The 12,955-nt window shown below is 51.3% G+C and overlaps 1 protein-coding gene across 3 annotated transcripts in view; it reads left to right on the plus strand.

Annotated features, from left to right (window-relative positions):
• Positions 1-4,976: 4,976 nt before the first annotated feature.
• The window catches only part of PSMG4 (proteasome assembly chaperone 4), a 52,716-nt gene continuing 44,737 nt past the window's right edge, over positions 4,977-12,955 (plus strand). Inside the window, exons 1-3 of one of the 3 annotated variants that reach the window (XM_058432133.1) lie at positions 4,998-5,226; positions 9,700-9,775; positions 10,191-12,835. In XM_058432133.1, the coding sequence (XP_058288116.1) occupies positions 5,053-5,226; positions 9,700-9,775; positions 10,191-10,258 (318 nt within the window). In that variant the 5' untranslated portion in view covers positions 4,998-5,052 and the 3' untranslated portion in view covers positions 10,259-12,835. Of the gene's footprint in view, positions 5,227-9,699; positions 9,776-10,190; positions 12,836-12,955 lie in introns of those variants that run through there. The other 2 variants (XM_032140433.2, XM_032140434.2) reach the window with 2 other exon arrangements.

Consider the following 12,955-nt stretch of genomic DNA (forward strand, 5'->3'; position numbering starts at 1 on the left):
TCCTGAATTGGGTGGGGACTTAGAGACCTTTTATGTCTAGGCGGAGACTTATATATACACCGATCACTCTGTGTTTAGGTCATCTGGTGGGGACTTGGAGAACTTTTTTGTCTAGCTAAAGGATTGTAAATACACCAATCAGAACTCTGTGTCTAGTTCAGGGATTGTAAACGCACCAATCAGCACCCTGTCAAAATGGACCAATCTACTCTCTGTAAAGCAGACCAATCAGTTTTCTGTAAAGCGGGCCAATCAGCTCTCTGTAAAACGGACCAATCAGCTCTCTGTAAAATGGACCAATCAGCTCTCTGTAAAATGGACCAATCAGCTCTCTGTAAAATGGGCCAATCAGCAGGATGTGGGTGGGGTCAGGTAAGGGAATAAAAGCAGGCCGCCCTGGCCGTGGGTGGCAACGTGTGAAGATCTGTGTTTGGCTTGTAGTGATTTGTGTGTTTATGCATTTTGTGATGAATTTTGCTGCTGATTATCTGTTGGCTTTGTGGTATTCTTACGAGCTGTAATGGTCGCTGAGGAAGGTTTAGCGGTTTTACTCATGAGGGTTGTGAGACTGGGAACTCAGAGAAAGGAGGAGCTCCGCAGGTGGAGCGTTCAAAGCTGTAACACTCACTGTGAAGGTCTAGCAGCTTTGTTCCAGAAGCCACGAAACCACTGAAAGCTCCGCAGGTGGAGCGTTCAAAGCTGTAACACTCACTGTGAATGTCTGTAGCTTTGTTCCAGAAGCCACAAAACCACTGAAGTCACCACAAGGTAGAGGCTGTGGAACACCTTTGAACATCGGAAGGAACAAAGTCCAGACATGCCTTTAAGAACTGTAACGCTCACCACCAGCGTCTGTGGCTAAATGGCGTCAGAGCCACAACCCAATTCTGGATGCAGTGGGACCTTAGAAAATACTTTAATTCAGGGTGCACACAAGATCCTGGAGGATGGTTCTCCATTCTTGTAAGTTAATATCTGAGCTGGTGCTTCAGCTGTGGCCTCATTGGGTGGCAGCTGCAGAGCATGTGATGTGGCCATGGATCACATGACCCTAGCCCCCTCCCATGTGGGAGCACGGGGAGAATGGTGCTGTGGTGCTATCGGATGCTCTGTGGACAGGAACAAACTCACACCTGGAATATGCTTCTATTTCTAAGAAGTTGATGACTGCATAGGAGCCTAACATCACCAATTTGCTGCCATGTGCTGGTCATTCTCTGAGGAGTAGAGTTATACTGACGCCTTATCTGAGCTCTCTGGTGGAAGTAGAATGTTTGGTGGCAGCAGGAGCAAAATCAACCCTGGTAAGAATTCCATGCTTTTGGGTTCTTTGTCCCTATAGGTGTTTTATGGGTCCGTCGTGCCCATCCTGGGATGGTGGTGGATGAGGCTAACAGCCACTGGCGGAGTCATTCTAAGTAGTTGCTTAATCTTTCCTGTGGTGGATGTTGTTTGCTGAGTAATAACATGACAAGGATTTTCACACTACACGGACACTCCAGCCACATGCCCCTTCCCAGACCACCACATCTTTTATCTTTCTTTCTCCCCAAAGGTGCCTGACCAGCCCGGCCAGGTCATTCCCCACTGCCCATGAGTGTATAGATTCCAACTGTGGGCCACTGCTCATTTACATGAAATGGATACCCAGACACACTGAGGCAGAAGTGCCGCTGTCATCCATTTGTAGCGTGTGCCCACAGACTGCCTTAAGCGATTTGTATGAGAGCCCCTCTATGGCCAAAAGCATGAACTGAAGAAGAGGTATTGGTAAAACAGGTGGCAATGGCAAATGCACCAATGTGATATTCTGTGGAATGTCCGGACAGTCCCAATTTTTACAGACAGGGCAGAGATTAGAATCGTGGGCAAAACTTGTAAATGAATGTTGTCCATCTCACGTGAGTGCAAACTGTTTCTCTTCCTCTTTCCTGATTGGGATAGAAAAGAACACATTTGCTGCATCCTTGGTCACATACCATGTACCTGAGGCCTTACCACACCACTCTAGCAAAGATCCCACATCTGCTATGGCAGCCACAATTGGGATTGCTTCTTGGTTGGGTTTATAGAAGTCAATTGCCATCTTCCAGGAGTTGACTGAATTAGACATACAAAGTCTACCACCACTGCATCCTTTGACTCCTGAAGGGTGGCACTAATTTTCACCATCCTCCCCAGGATGCAAAGTTTTGACTTGCTTGGCTGGGGGAAGAGCAATAATTTTAGAAGCTTCCATTTGGCTTTCTCCACTATGATAGCTACTACCCTATAGGCCACAGATCCGGTGTGGGTACTGGGCCAATTTCTAGGTATATATATCCCAGTTATACATTTGAGGACCGGGGAAATGACCCCTGATGGGTCCACAGACCCAGTGGACCTTTGGCGAGGACTCCATTTATTTTTTGTTCCTGTATGGATGGCTCCCCACTCAAGGACTGTGATGACACTTCAGGTCCCCAGATCTCAATTCCAGCTTTAACCCTTCAAATGTTTGCATCTTCCTCTTCCTGTGATGTGTGGCCAGCCACTCGCTCAGTTGGTCATTTGGGGAACAGCTGGGGCAATTGTTACGGCACATGGGGGTGCAGGGGACCTGGTCATCTCTCCAGTTGTTGGGTTCCAGGCCCAGGAACTGAGCAAGGCATCATAATATTTTTTGGGGTGACAACATTCAGCCGCCCCACCATCCATCCTTGATCTCTTTGGATGGTGGAAGGTGAATATCGCCCTTGCAGTAGGCATGGTTGGCTGACTCCATGGGCACTCTGGAGCCAAAATGGCCCATCAGAGTTGTGAGTTGTCCTGCACTGGGCCAAACTAGCCTGGCTTTCGTAGTCTGCCTCCACCAGTTATTGGATGTGGGCTGCCCCGGGATGGGTGTGCAGGCTCTGAAGGAGGCCACGGCAGAAGGTAGGATTTCTAGCAGTTGGGACAAGTGTTTTTTTTGAAGTGGACCTAGGTGGCACGTGCAGGCTCTTTGGAGACACATCACAGATGAGGGAGGTTCTTGAGGACGTGAAAGGACAGGATCAGAGCACAGGTGGATGGATTGACCTTCAGTACAAGGAGGGACATCTTTATCTTTCACTGTCACAGAGCGAGCAGAAGGAAAGATAGGGTCCAATGAAGATAAGCGTTTTAGGAGAGGGACAAGGAGCTGGGAAAATCTGGCTTTGTCACCTCTATTTTGTTAACATCAGAAGCAAGGGCATCTGCTGAACTTGGGTTTGGGTCAGCTCAGGGTTTGGGGAGCATAGTCAAGGGGAGTGAGAGAGGACGCTGTCTAGGGACTGCAGGGAAGTGTTCCGGGGCCGCTGATGTTGGGCATGACTGGCTGTGACCCTCTGCCTGTGTGTTTCCCTAGCAGTGACAGAGCAAAGCTGGAGAGAGAGGAACATTGAGGTTTTGTGACATGTATAACTACTGAAACCGTCCTTACAATCCAGATTTAGAAATTTGCCACGCCAGCCAGGCCTTGAACTCTCCACCGGTCGGTAATTTTGTTTCCTTAATCTTTGGGTCGTCCTAGCTGATGAAGGGCCTCAGGTCACAATGTAAAGGGATAAAACAACCAGGTGTAGCATACAATGGAACACTGCTTAGCAATACAAAGACACCAACTATTGACACACACGCAGATGAACCCAAGATAATTATGATGAAGGAAAGAAGCCGGACAAAAAAACAGTACATACTGTGTGATTCCACTCATAAAAAACTCTGGAAAATGCAAACTAATCTGTGTGGCTGGAAGCAGATCAGTTGTTGGGGGCAGGAGTGATTACTGAGGGCAGGAGGGGTACTGGACGCGTTCACTCTGTGAATTGTGATGATTTCACTGGCTATAACGTGTCAACACTTCAATTTGTATACTATATGCGTGCAGTTATTGTATGTTAATTACATTTTAACAAAAGCTGTTAAAATATTGACCTGAAAATTAACTGTATTATTGAATCATCGGTAATTAGCGAATAGAACGAAACTATGGAAAATGCCCTCTTAAATTTCAATTTAGTCAACTTAGATCCGTTAGAGATTTAAAAAGCAGATCTTTTGTAGTTCCAAGTTAAATCCCTAAAGTCAGTTGTAACAGAATCTGACAAAATGGGCTATTTTCTTTTACCACCTTCTCTCTTAACCCATTGAAGGCTTTCTTTTTTCAACTCCGTAATTGTAATCGTAATGTCCCAAAGTGCTTAAATTAAGGGGTCTCTCCATAGGTATGACAATGGGATGATTCTTGGTGCTTCCCATGAAGCTCTTGAGATCCTTTCACGTCTCAGAAAGGCACCTGTTCTTATTTGCATTTTGCAGATGAGGAAACTGAGTCTCAGAGAGGTTAAGGGGGTAGCCCTAGGCCATGTACATGATTGCAGCTCGGGGCTCGGCGTCCAAAAGGGTGCCTGCCCATCCTCCCGCCAACTTAGTTGACACAATTTTCCTTTCTAAAGGCGTTCCCCCAATACCGTTGCCATTCTTAATTAGGGTTAGGTACAGTCGAAGCCTCCTTGGAGTTAAAGGGCTGCTAGGAGGAGGAGGTGGGACGGGAGGTGGTCATTCTCAGAGTGCTTAAAGAACTAATTAAAAGTGAATGTCTGTAAGGCGAAGTGTCGTGGCCTGGGAGGACGGTGCGGCTGGCTTCAGCCCTTGAATGCCCCGCGTCAATAATAATTAGGGTGTGGGGGAAAAACAAAGCGAGGGCGAGTTCTGCTGGGCGCCCGTGGGCTCCTAGAGGTCACTGTCGCACTCTGCGACTAAAGTGGGTTTTCCCAGCGCGTCCAGAGAGGTACTGGAGTGCAGGAGAAGCCAGCAGGACAGCCTGGGACACTTGCTCTGCTCAGGGCCGGTCGCCGCCCCGCCTCGACCACGCCCCCAACCCAAGCCCGGGATCGCCCCTCCCCGACCACGCCCCTTGTCCCCGCCCCTCCGGGGCCGAAAGCGAAAGCGCGCTCGGTGTGTCGGTGCTCGCTCCATCGGGTCTGGCCGGGCCGGCAGCGGTGAGGACCCGGGTCTGGCGCTGTGGGCCGGTAGCCGTGGGGCGGCATGGAGGGACTGGTTGCCGCCGCCGGCGGGGACGTCTCCCTGCACAACTTCAGCGCGAGGCTGTGGGAGCAGCTGGTCCACTTCCACGTCATGCGGCTGACGGACTCTCTGTTCCTGTGGGTGGGGGCCACGCCGCACCTGCGCAACCTCGCCGTGGCCATGTGCAGCCGCTACGTGAGTGCCTGGCGGCCGAGGGTGCGGGCGGCGGGGCGGGGGCGCAGGGGCGCGGGGCTTGCCCGAGCTGCCGCCCCCCAGGCTTCTCTTGGGTCCACAGGGCGCCCGACTCCCCCGAAGCCCTCTCGTGGGATGTCTTAGGGAACTCGCGGGCGCCAGGGCCTGCACCACCTCGGGAGCTGCGCGCGGCGCCGAGCCCCTCTCCCTGTCCTGCCGCCCCGCAGCTGCGTCCCGCACTGGTCTCTGTAGGTGAGAATGTCCTGGGCCTCTCCTCGCTACACGCGCGCTGGGGGACGCGTCTACCTTGTAGCTCTCCTGCCATCTGGATTTTGAGCACACTGATAATTTTTTGGGGACTCCTGCGTCTCCACTGGATGTCTCTCGGGCATTTCGCACTAGGCACACATCAGGCTGTCTTCCCCAAACCTGCCCCCTCCTCCGCCTGCCCGGCGCTGTGATGGCAGCTCCATCGTCCTGGCTGTGCGCTCGGAGCCTCGCAGTCGTCTTTGATTTCTCTTTCTTCACCTTCCTCTTTCTCAGCACTCCACGCGCTGAGTCTCTAGGCACTGCCGCCAGTCAGAGCAGACAAAACCCAAGCCGCCCTCACTTCCTTCACGCTACGCCACCTGGTTTCCCCTGGTTTCCGGAGGCTGCTGTAAAAAAGTGCCACAGACCGCGTGGCTTAAAACAACAGTTTATTCTTAAAGTTCTGTAGACAAGGTCTCTCACTGTCACCCAGGCTGGGTGATCCTCCTTCCTCAGCCTCCCGAGTAGCTAGGATTACAGACATGTGCCACCATACCTGGCTAATTGTTTTTTTTTTTTTTTTTTGTAGATATGGGGGTCTCACTATTTTGCCCAGGCTGTTCTTGAACTCCTGGCCTCAAGTGATGATCCTCCTTCCTCAGTGAGCCCGACTCTTTTCTCATAAGGACATCAGTGATGTTGGATTAAGGGCCCACCCTACTCCGGTATAACCTTGTCTTAAGTCTTATCTTTTTTTTTTTTTTTTTAAGCAAAGTCTTGCTCTGTCGCCCAGGCTGGAGTGCAATGGCGTGATCTCGGCTTACGGCAACCTCCGCCTCCCGGGTTCAAGCAGTTCTGCCTCACCTTCCCCAGTAGCTGGGATTACAAGTGCAAGCCATCACGCCAAGCTAATTTTTGTATTTTTAGTAGAGCTGAGGTTTCATTATGTTGGCCAGGCTGATCTCGAACTTCTGACCTCGTGATCCACCTGCCTTGGCCTCCCAAAAGGAAGCAGGTCCCTTTGGAAATAAAGAATCTTTATGTTAATCTTTATCCTAAAGTGCCGGGATTACAGGCGTGAGCCGCCGCACCTGGCTTGGCCTAAATTACATCTTAATTACATCTGCAGAGACCCTGTTTCCAAACAAGGTCACATTCATAGGTACCCAGAGATTAGGACTTCAACATATTTTTTGGGGAGACACAATTCAAGCCACAACAGTGCCTTGTAATCAGGGCAACAATGATAGTTTTAAGACTGAAGTTGGATATTTTCATTTCTCTGCTCAAAATCTTTCACGAGATGAACTCAGCACTCAAAGACTCCAGTGGCTTTTGGGCTCTGTTACCTCTTAGAGCTCCTGCCTGTCCTCGTGCTGGGCAGTGCTGGCCTCCCAGCCACGTCAGCTCCCTGTCTCAGCCGTTGAGTGTTTCACGGTGAGGTTTGTCTGCTTGCCCAGGGTGAGCGTGTGTATCTCTAGCTCCTGATGCACCGCTAAGTCCCTGTGGAATGAATGAGTGAGGCCCTCAGCGAGACCGTTCTGAAGGCAGTGATGACTGAGGGTGCTGGGGGCGGGAAGTCATGGGCGAGCCCTTTAGTTCTGCACAGCAGCACCTAGAAAGGCCTCGGGAAGGAGATGGTATGTGGATTCCTTTATCGATTTACTTTTCCTCGGTGTTTCCTTTTTTCTTTTCTGGAGGGTCCTGGCAGTGGACCTGTTAGCAGGCGGCAGCGGAAGAGGCCTGGGGGACCAGGGGTGATGGGTGGGGCTGTGTGCTCTGTGCCACCTCGCATTCTCTCCTTATCCCAAGGCATAGTGGGCAGGGCGTTGGGCCCTGGTCAGATATGGTGTCGCTGCCTTGTGCCCCTTTGTGCAGTACTGGTTTGGGCTGGTAAATTTGGAAGAAGTAGGCTCCTCCTGTGGGTGGTTTTGGTCACCCGATCCCGTGGTGGTCACAGCTCCCAGTGGGGTGTATTTTTTCATCTGGAAAGTGCCCCTCCAGCGAGGCCGGGCAGGAAAAGGAACAGGGGATTGATTGAGTTACCTGACCTGTCAGAAGTCCAGTCCCTCTCACTGGCCACAGTGCCTGGATGTTCTCTCCAGGGGCAGAGGGCTGAGCCAGCTGGGGAAAAGAGGTGCAGGCCTTAGCTTAAGGCAGGAAGCCCAAGGTTCCTGTGGCCCGTGGGCCGGCCCTCCATCTACCGTCCACCTGTGGCCCGTGGGCCGGCCCTCCATCTACCGTCCACCTGTGACCCGTGGGTCGACCCTCCATCTACCGTCCACCTGTGACCCGTGGGCCGGCCCTCCATCTACCGTCCACCTGTGACCCGTGGGCCGGCCCTCCATCTACCGTCCATTCAGGTAGAGTCTGTGGAGCTCTTGTACCTTGGTGGCAGGGCTGAGCAGTTGTAATAGGGACTTTGTAATCCATAAAGCCCGAACTAATTATTATCTGGCCCCTCTCAGGAATTTTGCCAGCCCACGCGTGGAGAATGGCACCTGGCGGTCTGTGAGGTCTCCTCCCTCCCGCTTCCCTAAACTCCCACGTGTAAGACTGTAGAGAACAGACACCACGCAACCCAGAGCTGGCTGATGTTGGGTTGAGCAGGGAATTTTGGTGCCCAGAGAGGCTGCAGGACTAGTGACACTGAGTCCTACCAGCTTGAGGGAAGCTGGCCTGGGACCTGGGCCCCTGCCTGCTCAGGGATTTTTGGACCCCCCCGCCGCCCGGCTTCTAGGAGTACAAGGTGGTGCTTCAGCTGCAGCAAAAGTCTCTGGACATGCATCTGCTGGGAGACCACAGTCCTAGTGTGATTTTGGAAGTAATGAACTATTAAGGGTAACACGATGGGGCTTTATATTTTACTTTTGGTAGAAAAAGGCCACCCTAGGTAAGGTAGATTTTTTTTTTTTTCTAGAAGGTTTAACTGTAAATACTATTACCATGCAGCTAAATGTTGAACTTGAGGAATCTGTAAACAGCAGGCTCATTAAGATGGTATTTTTGTATCGGTTTTAGTGAAGAAGCATGCAGTAAATGCTTTCATTCTTCTCCTGTGTTTTTTGATCTGCCTTTTACTGTCTTTTGTGGAAGTGGCTTTGAACCTTTAGGAGATGAGCAGCGCCTGTGGTCTGTGTCCTCCCATACTGTCTGTCACACAGTAGCTGTTTGTTCAGTTCACTTGTCCGCACCAGGACAGCTGGGGTGGCAGGGGGACCAAACCCCAAAGTCTCTGTACCTCTATAAACCTTGCCACTTTCCAAGATTCTCAGACCTCTGTAGCCAGGCTGCTTCTCCTAGAAATCTGCTATTTTGATAAAAGCAATTTTGGCCATATTACAAATAAGTGTTTTTTTTTTTTCCTTTTAAGCTAGACTTTTTTACTTTTTTTTATTATTTTTTAATAAAAATATAAAGACAGGGTCTTACTTCATTGCCCAGGCTGGTCTCAAGCAGTCCTCCCTCCACAGCCTCCCAAAGTGCTGGGATTGTGGGACTAGCTAGACATTGTTAATGGTGAGAGATTACTCCCAAAGTAGTTGGGAGCAGGTTACTCTCACATCTCCGAAGGGCCCATTTGTTGATGTGAGCATCATTTGTACTGCTGTTTCACCTTATTGCTTCTTGTCTGAAATGAGGTTGGCTAAGCATGTTCAGAAGTTGTTATTTTCCCTATTTGAATGCTGGTGGCTGGTGTCCTTTGTATCAAAGTCACAGGGCACTCGCTGACCCTGAGGAGCCCGCAGGGGCTGGAGCAGCATGCTCCCTCACAGGCTGAGATGAGGAGATTAGGCGTCCTGCCTCTGAGCCAGCAGCTGTGGGGCGTGAGGGACCAGGGCACAGGTGCCCAGACTGTGAGTCACTTTCTTCTTGCTGTGGCCTTAATGATCTTGTTTGCTTCCCTTTTGGTTGTAATGTTGCCCTTCAGCATGCTTTGGAGTTTCAGACACTAAAACGAGCCCTTCGTGTGAAACTGGTCCTAGAACTTAACAGCACTGTGGTTCTAGCCTCATCTTTCCCAACTCTGCTGACCTCGTGTGTGACATGGGGTCCACCTACTTGGTTGTTGACAGACGCCACCCCCCCCTTCCCTTGGCACCTGTGCCTGTCCTCTCTGAGCCTGCCACTGCCATCCTCGTGAAGAATCAGAAGCCCCGAAGCCAGAAGTGCGGCTGGCCTGCGGGGGGTGGAGAAGCTGCAGTGTGCCCTTTGCTTTTCTTTTAGGACTCCATCCCCGTGTCTACCTCCCTCCTTGGAGACACTTCCGACACGACCTCTACTGGCCTTGCCCAGCGCCTAGGTACGTACCCACAGCTGGTGCTGCATGGCCAGCCAGGTGGGAGCCCCACTCTTTAATGGAACCACGAAGAAAGTCCCTGCGGAAGTAAAGCATTTTTATGCTAAGAACCATCACCTCATTGCTGCTGGGAAGCACAGACCTTTGCACGTTGGGTCTTATTTAAGGGGCACATTCCATGCTCGCCTGTCACCACCACCGTCCCAGGGCTGGCCTGTTCCCAAAGGACTCCCACCTTGTCCTTGGGTGTGTCCTTGAGTCCATGAGCTGATTTAGTTCCTTCCGTAAGTGTATCACCTCCTCCTGGGAGAAGAGAGGGAGAAGTGTCCACAGCCCCTGTGGGCGGTGGCTCAAGGTAGCCTCCCCGGCCTTAGGAGGAGTCAGTGCAGCTGGTAGAGCAGGTGTCACCTCTGTGCAGGAAGGACTGTCCTCACTCACAGTGTGATGCCCTTCGGGGCTCGGAGGGAAGACTGGCCTGGCCTGTGAGTGTGGCGTAGAGCGGGGATTAAGCAAAGGTCATGAGGCTGAAGGCTCCACTCCTCCCACACCCCAACACACTTCCTGTGGGCCAGGTAAGGATTCCATGTGCTCTGCAACCCCCAGCTCCAGCGCCTGTGGCCAGTGTGCACAGGATGCCTGTCTCCTGCCCAGGCCTGGCATTCTCCAGCAGGCTTAGCTGCTTCAGCTCTGGAGTCTTCTCTGTGTCTCAGGCAGAGAAGGACCTGGTGCCTGACAAGCAGGAACCTCTGTGTGTCAGTCACACTGAGGTAAATGCACACGAATAGCATGGCACGTGGCCCGGGGGAAGGCAGGGCAGGGTGGAGTGTCACTAGCAGGCCCATGACAGTGTGTGGATAGGACAGAGGTCAGGGAGGGCACAGGTCAGCATTTCAGGAACTCGCAGTATTCTTTTTCTCTCCCTTGGAGGTAGAGACCTGACTTGTAAGTTAGTTTGGTAATTTTTAACTAGGAAGTAATTTACAGAAAAGTTGCAAAGAAGATAGAATTCCTGCTTAGCTTTTGCCCTGACTTCCCACTTGCCATCCTTCCCTCTTCATGTTTCTTTTTTTTTCTGAGCCACATGAAAGTAACAGCCCCCTGTCGTGTCTGTGTGTCACTTTGTGTTTGTGACTGTGTAAGGGGTAGCACACTTACATGGAACAGGTTACTGTGTGCCCATGCCTGGCGGGAGAAGGCTCAGGAAGGTGTTCAGAAAGCTGGGTGGGGTTGCCGAGACACACTCCAGTAGAGAAGGTGGTGTGAGCTTGTGTGAGCTTGTCTGGCAGGCCGTGAATAACTTTTATATCAATAAGGTAAATTAGTCTCCAGAATATCTGCGAGATGGAGGCCTAGTATCTATATGCAAAAAAGAGGGGTTCTCAGTATCTCGACAAGTCAAGGGTGTGCTGTGGCTTCCAGCATCTCTGAAGGGACTGGCGCTGCACAGCTCAGACGAAGAAGGAGTTTTCCAGCAAAGTCCTGTGCTGTGCCAGTTGTCTCGAGCCTGGGTCTGGGCCCTAAAGTTGACAGTGCACTATTAATGCACTATAATGAAAAGGGAGAGGTGTTCTGAATCAGTATCTTACATGAGAGATGAAAGCAGGTAGGGAAAGAGAAGGCCTGGTGGGTTCTCAGTAGCTCTGGAAGCATCGCAGGAGTTGGTGTGGCCAAGGGGACCCAACCTCCTATGGCCCTGGAGGGCACAGCTTGGGTCTGAGGGGCTCAGTGCCTCCAGACACAGCGTTGTTCCCCGGAAGTCTGGTCTCTGCAGTTAGAGCAGTTGGAATCCCAGGGGGCCCCCTTGGGGTAAAGGGGAGGTTCCTGCCCCTGGGATGGGGCAAGGTGTGACTTATAGGCTCCTCCTAGCCAGCCTTGGTGCGCCCCAGCTTCCTACCACACTGCCTGCCTTCAGATCACCCTCTATATGAGTGGTCTCAGCCTGCCTAACGCAGCTAGGAAAGGATGAGGTTGGTCCCTAATGGTGGGGGATGCCTAGGAGGCTTCCTCACTGCCCGCAGGGCTGAGCAGATCACTGGGCACAGCTGTCCGCGTCGGGGGCACACTGCACCCAGCACACTGGTGGGAGGCTTTGTGGTAAGTACTGTTGTAAGCTGTTCTTTAAACACCCGCTCTTGGAATAACCGAACAGCTGTCTTTGTCCAGACACATTCCTTTTTTTTTTTTTTTAATTAAAAAACAGTTTTACCGAGACATAAACACATGCCATACAATTCAGCAGCTGTCCTCAGGCAGAGGCTGTGGTTGCCTTCTTCTTGCTTTCTCATAGGTGCGTTGGCTGCCTTGTAAGGACAGTCAGTTAATTAATACCCAAGATCTTTCCAGCCCTAAAAACCACACAGCCTTGTACAGCTGATGACAAACAGGCTTTTGCGGTCCTGGGCTCTCCCTTTTCCTCAATTTCCAAACAAAGCTGGAAGAGGTTTCCAGGCCATGGTAGGGCCTGCGTCTGTGCCCCCGAGCCACACTGCCTCTCTGGGTTCTTGGTGGGACCATAGCTCAGACGGCAGCAACTGAAAGGACAGAACTGCTGCCCAGATGAGATCCTGTGACACGTGTTCTAAATCGGCCTTTAGTAATGGTGCAGGTGGCCTGGTGCTCCTCAGCCTCACTGCACCACCCTTCTGCCTTTTGGTGATGGGGCTAAGTACATGGTTACCATATGTTGAGATGGGGGCAGGTCAGTGTCTCTCCAGGGGTGAGTAGTTCTGCACTGGCCCTGCGTGTGGGTGAGGCTAAAGGAGGAGGCTGCGCAGTGGGGCAACATCCAATTGCCTTAGCCTTCTTGCCCACGTATTTTCAGGATATCGGCTTTCAGATTCCAGGTATATGACTCTGCTTGATTTTTGCAGTTGGCCCAATGTGCCCTCAACCATTTTTTATTGATTCTGTAGAAAGGGACTAAAACTTACATTCAGCAGAAAATTACATGTGTGTCCATATGCCTGCCTGTGCACACACGAATATGTTTGTGTGTATACGCATATATGCAAATGCATGGAAATGTAGGAGGGAGGGAAGTGGAACTGGTTGGGGTGGGGTGGTGCTGAAGGAGAACTTTAATATTTTATTTTAAATACTTTATTTTGTGTGTGTGTGTGTGTTTTTGAGATGGAGTCTTGCTCTGTCGTCCAGGCTGGAGTGCAGTGGCGCGATCTCTGCTCA

Source organism: Hylobates moloch, unplaced genomic scaffold (assembly GCF_009828535.3).
Source record: "Hylobates moloch isolate HMO894 unplaced genomic scaffold, HMol_V3 SCAFFOLD_20, whole genome shotgun sequence".
Classification (NCBI taxonomy): domain Eukaryota; kingdom Metazoa; phylum Chordata; class Mammalia; order Primates; family Hylobatidae; genus Hylobates; species Hylobates moloch.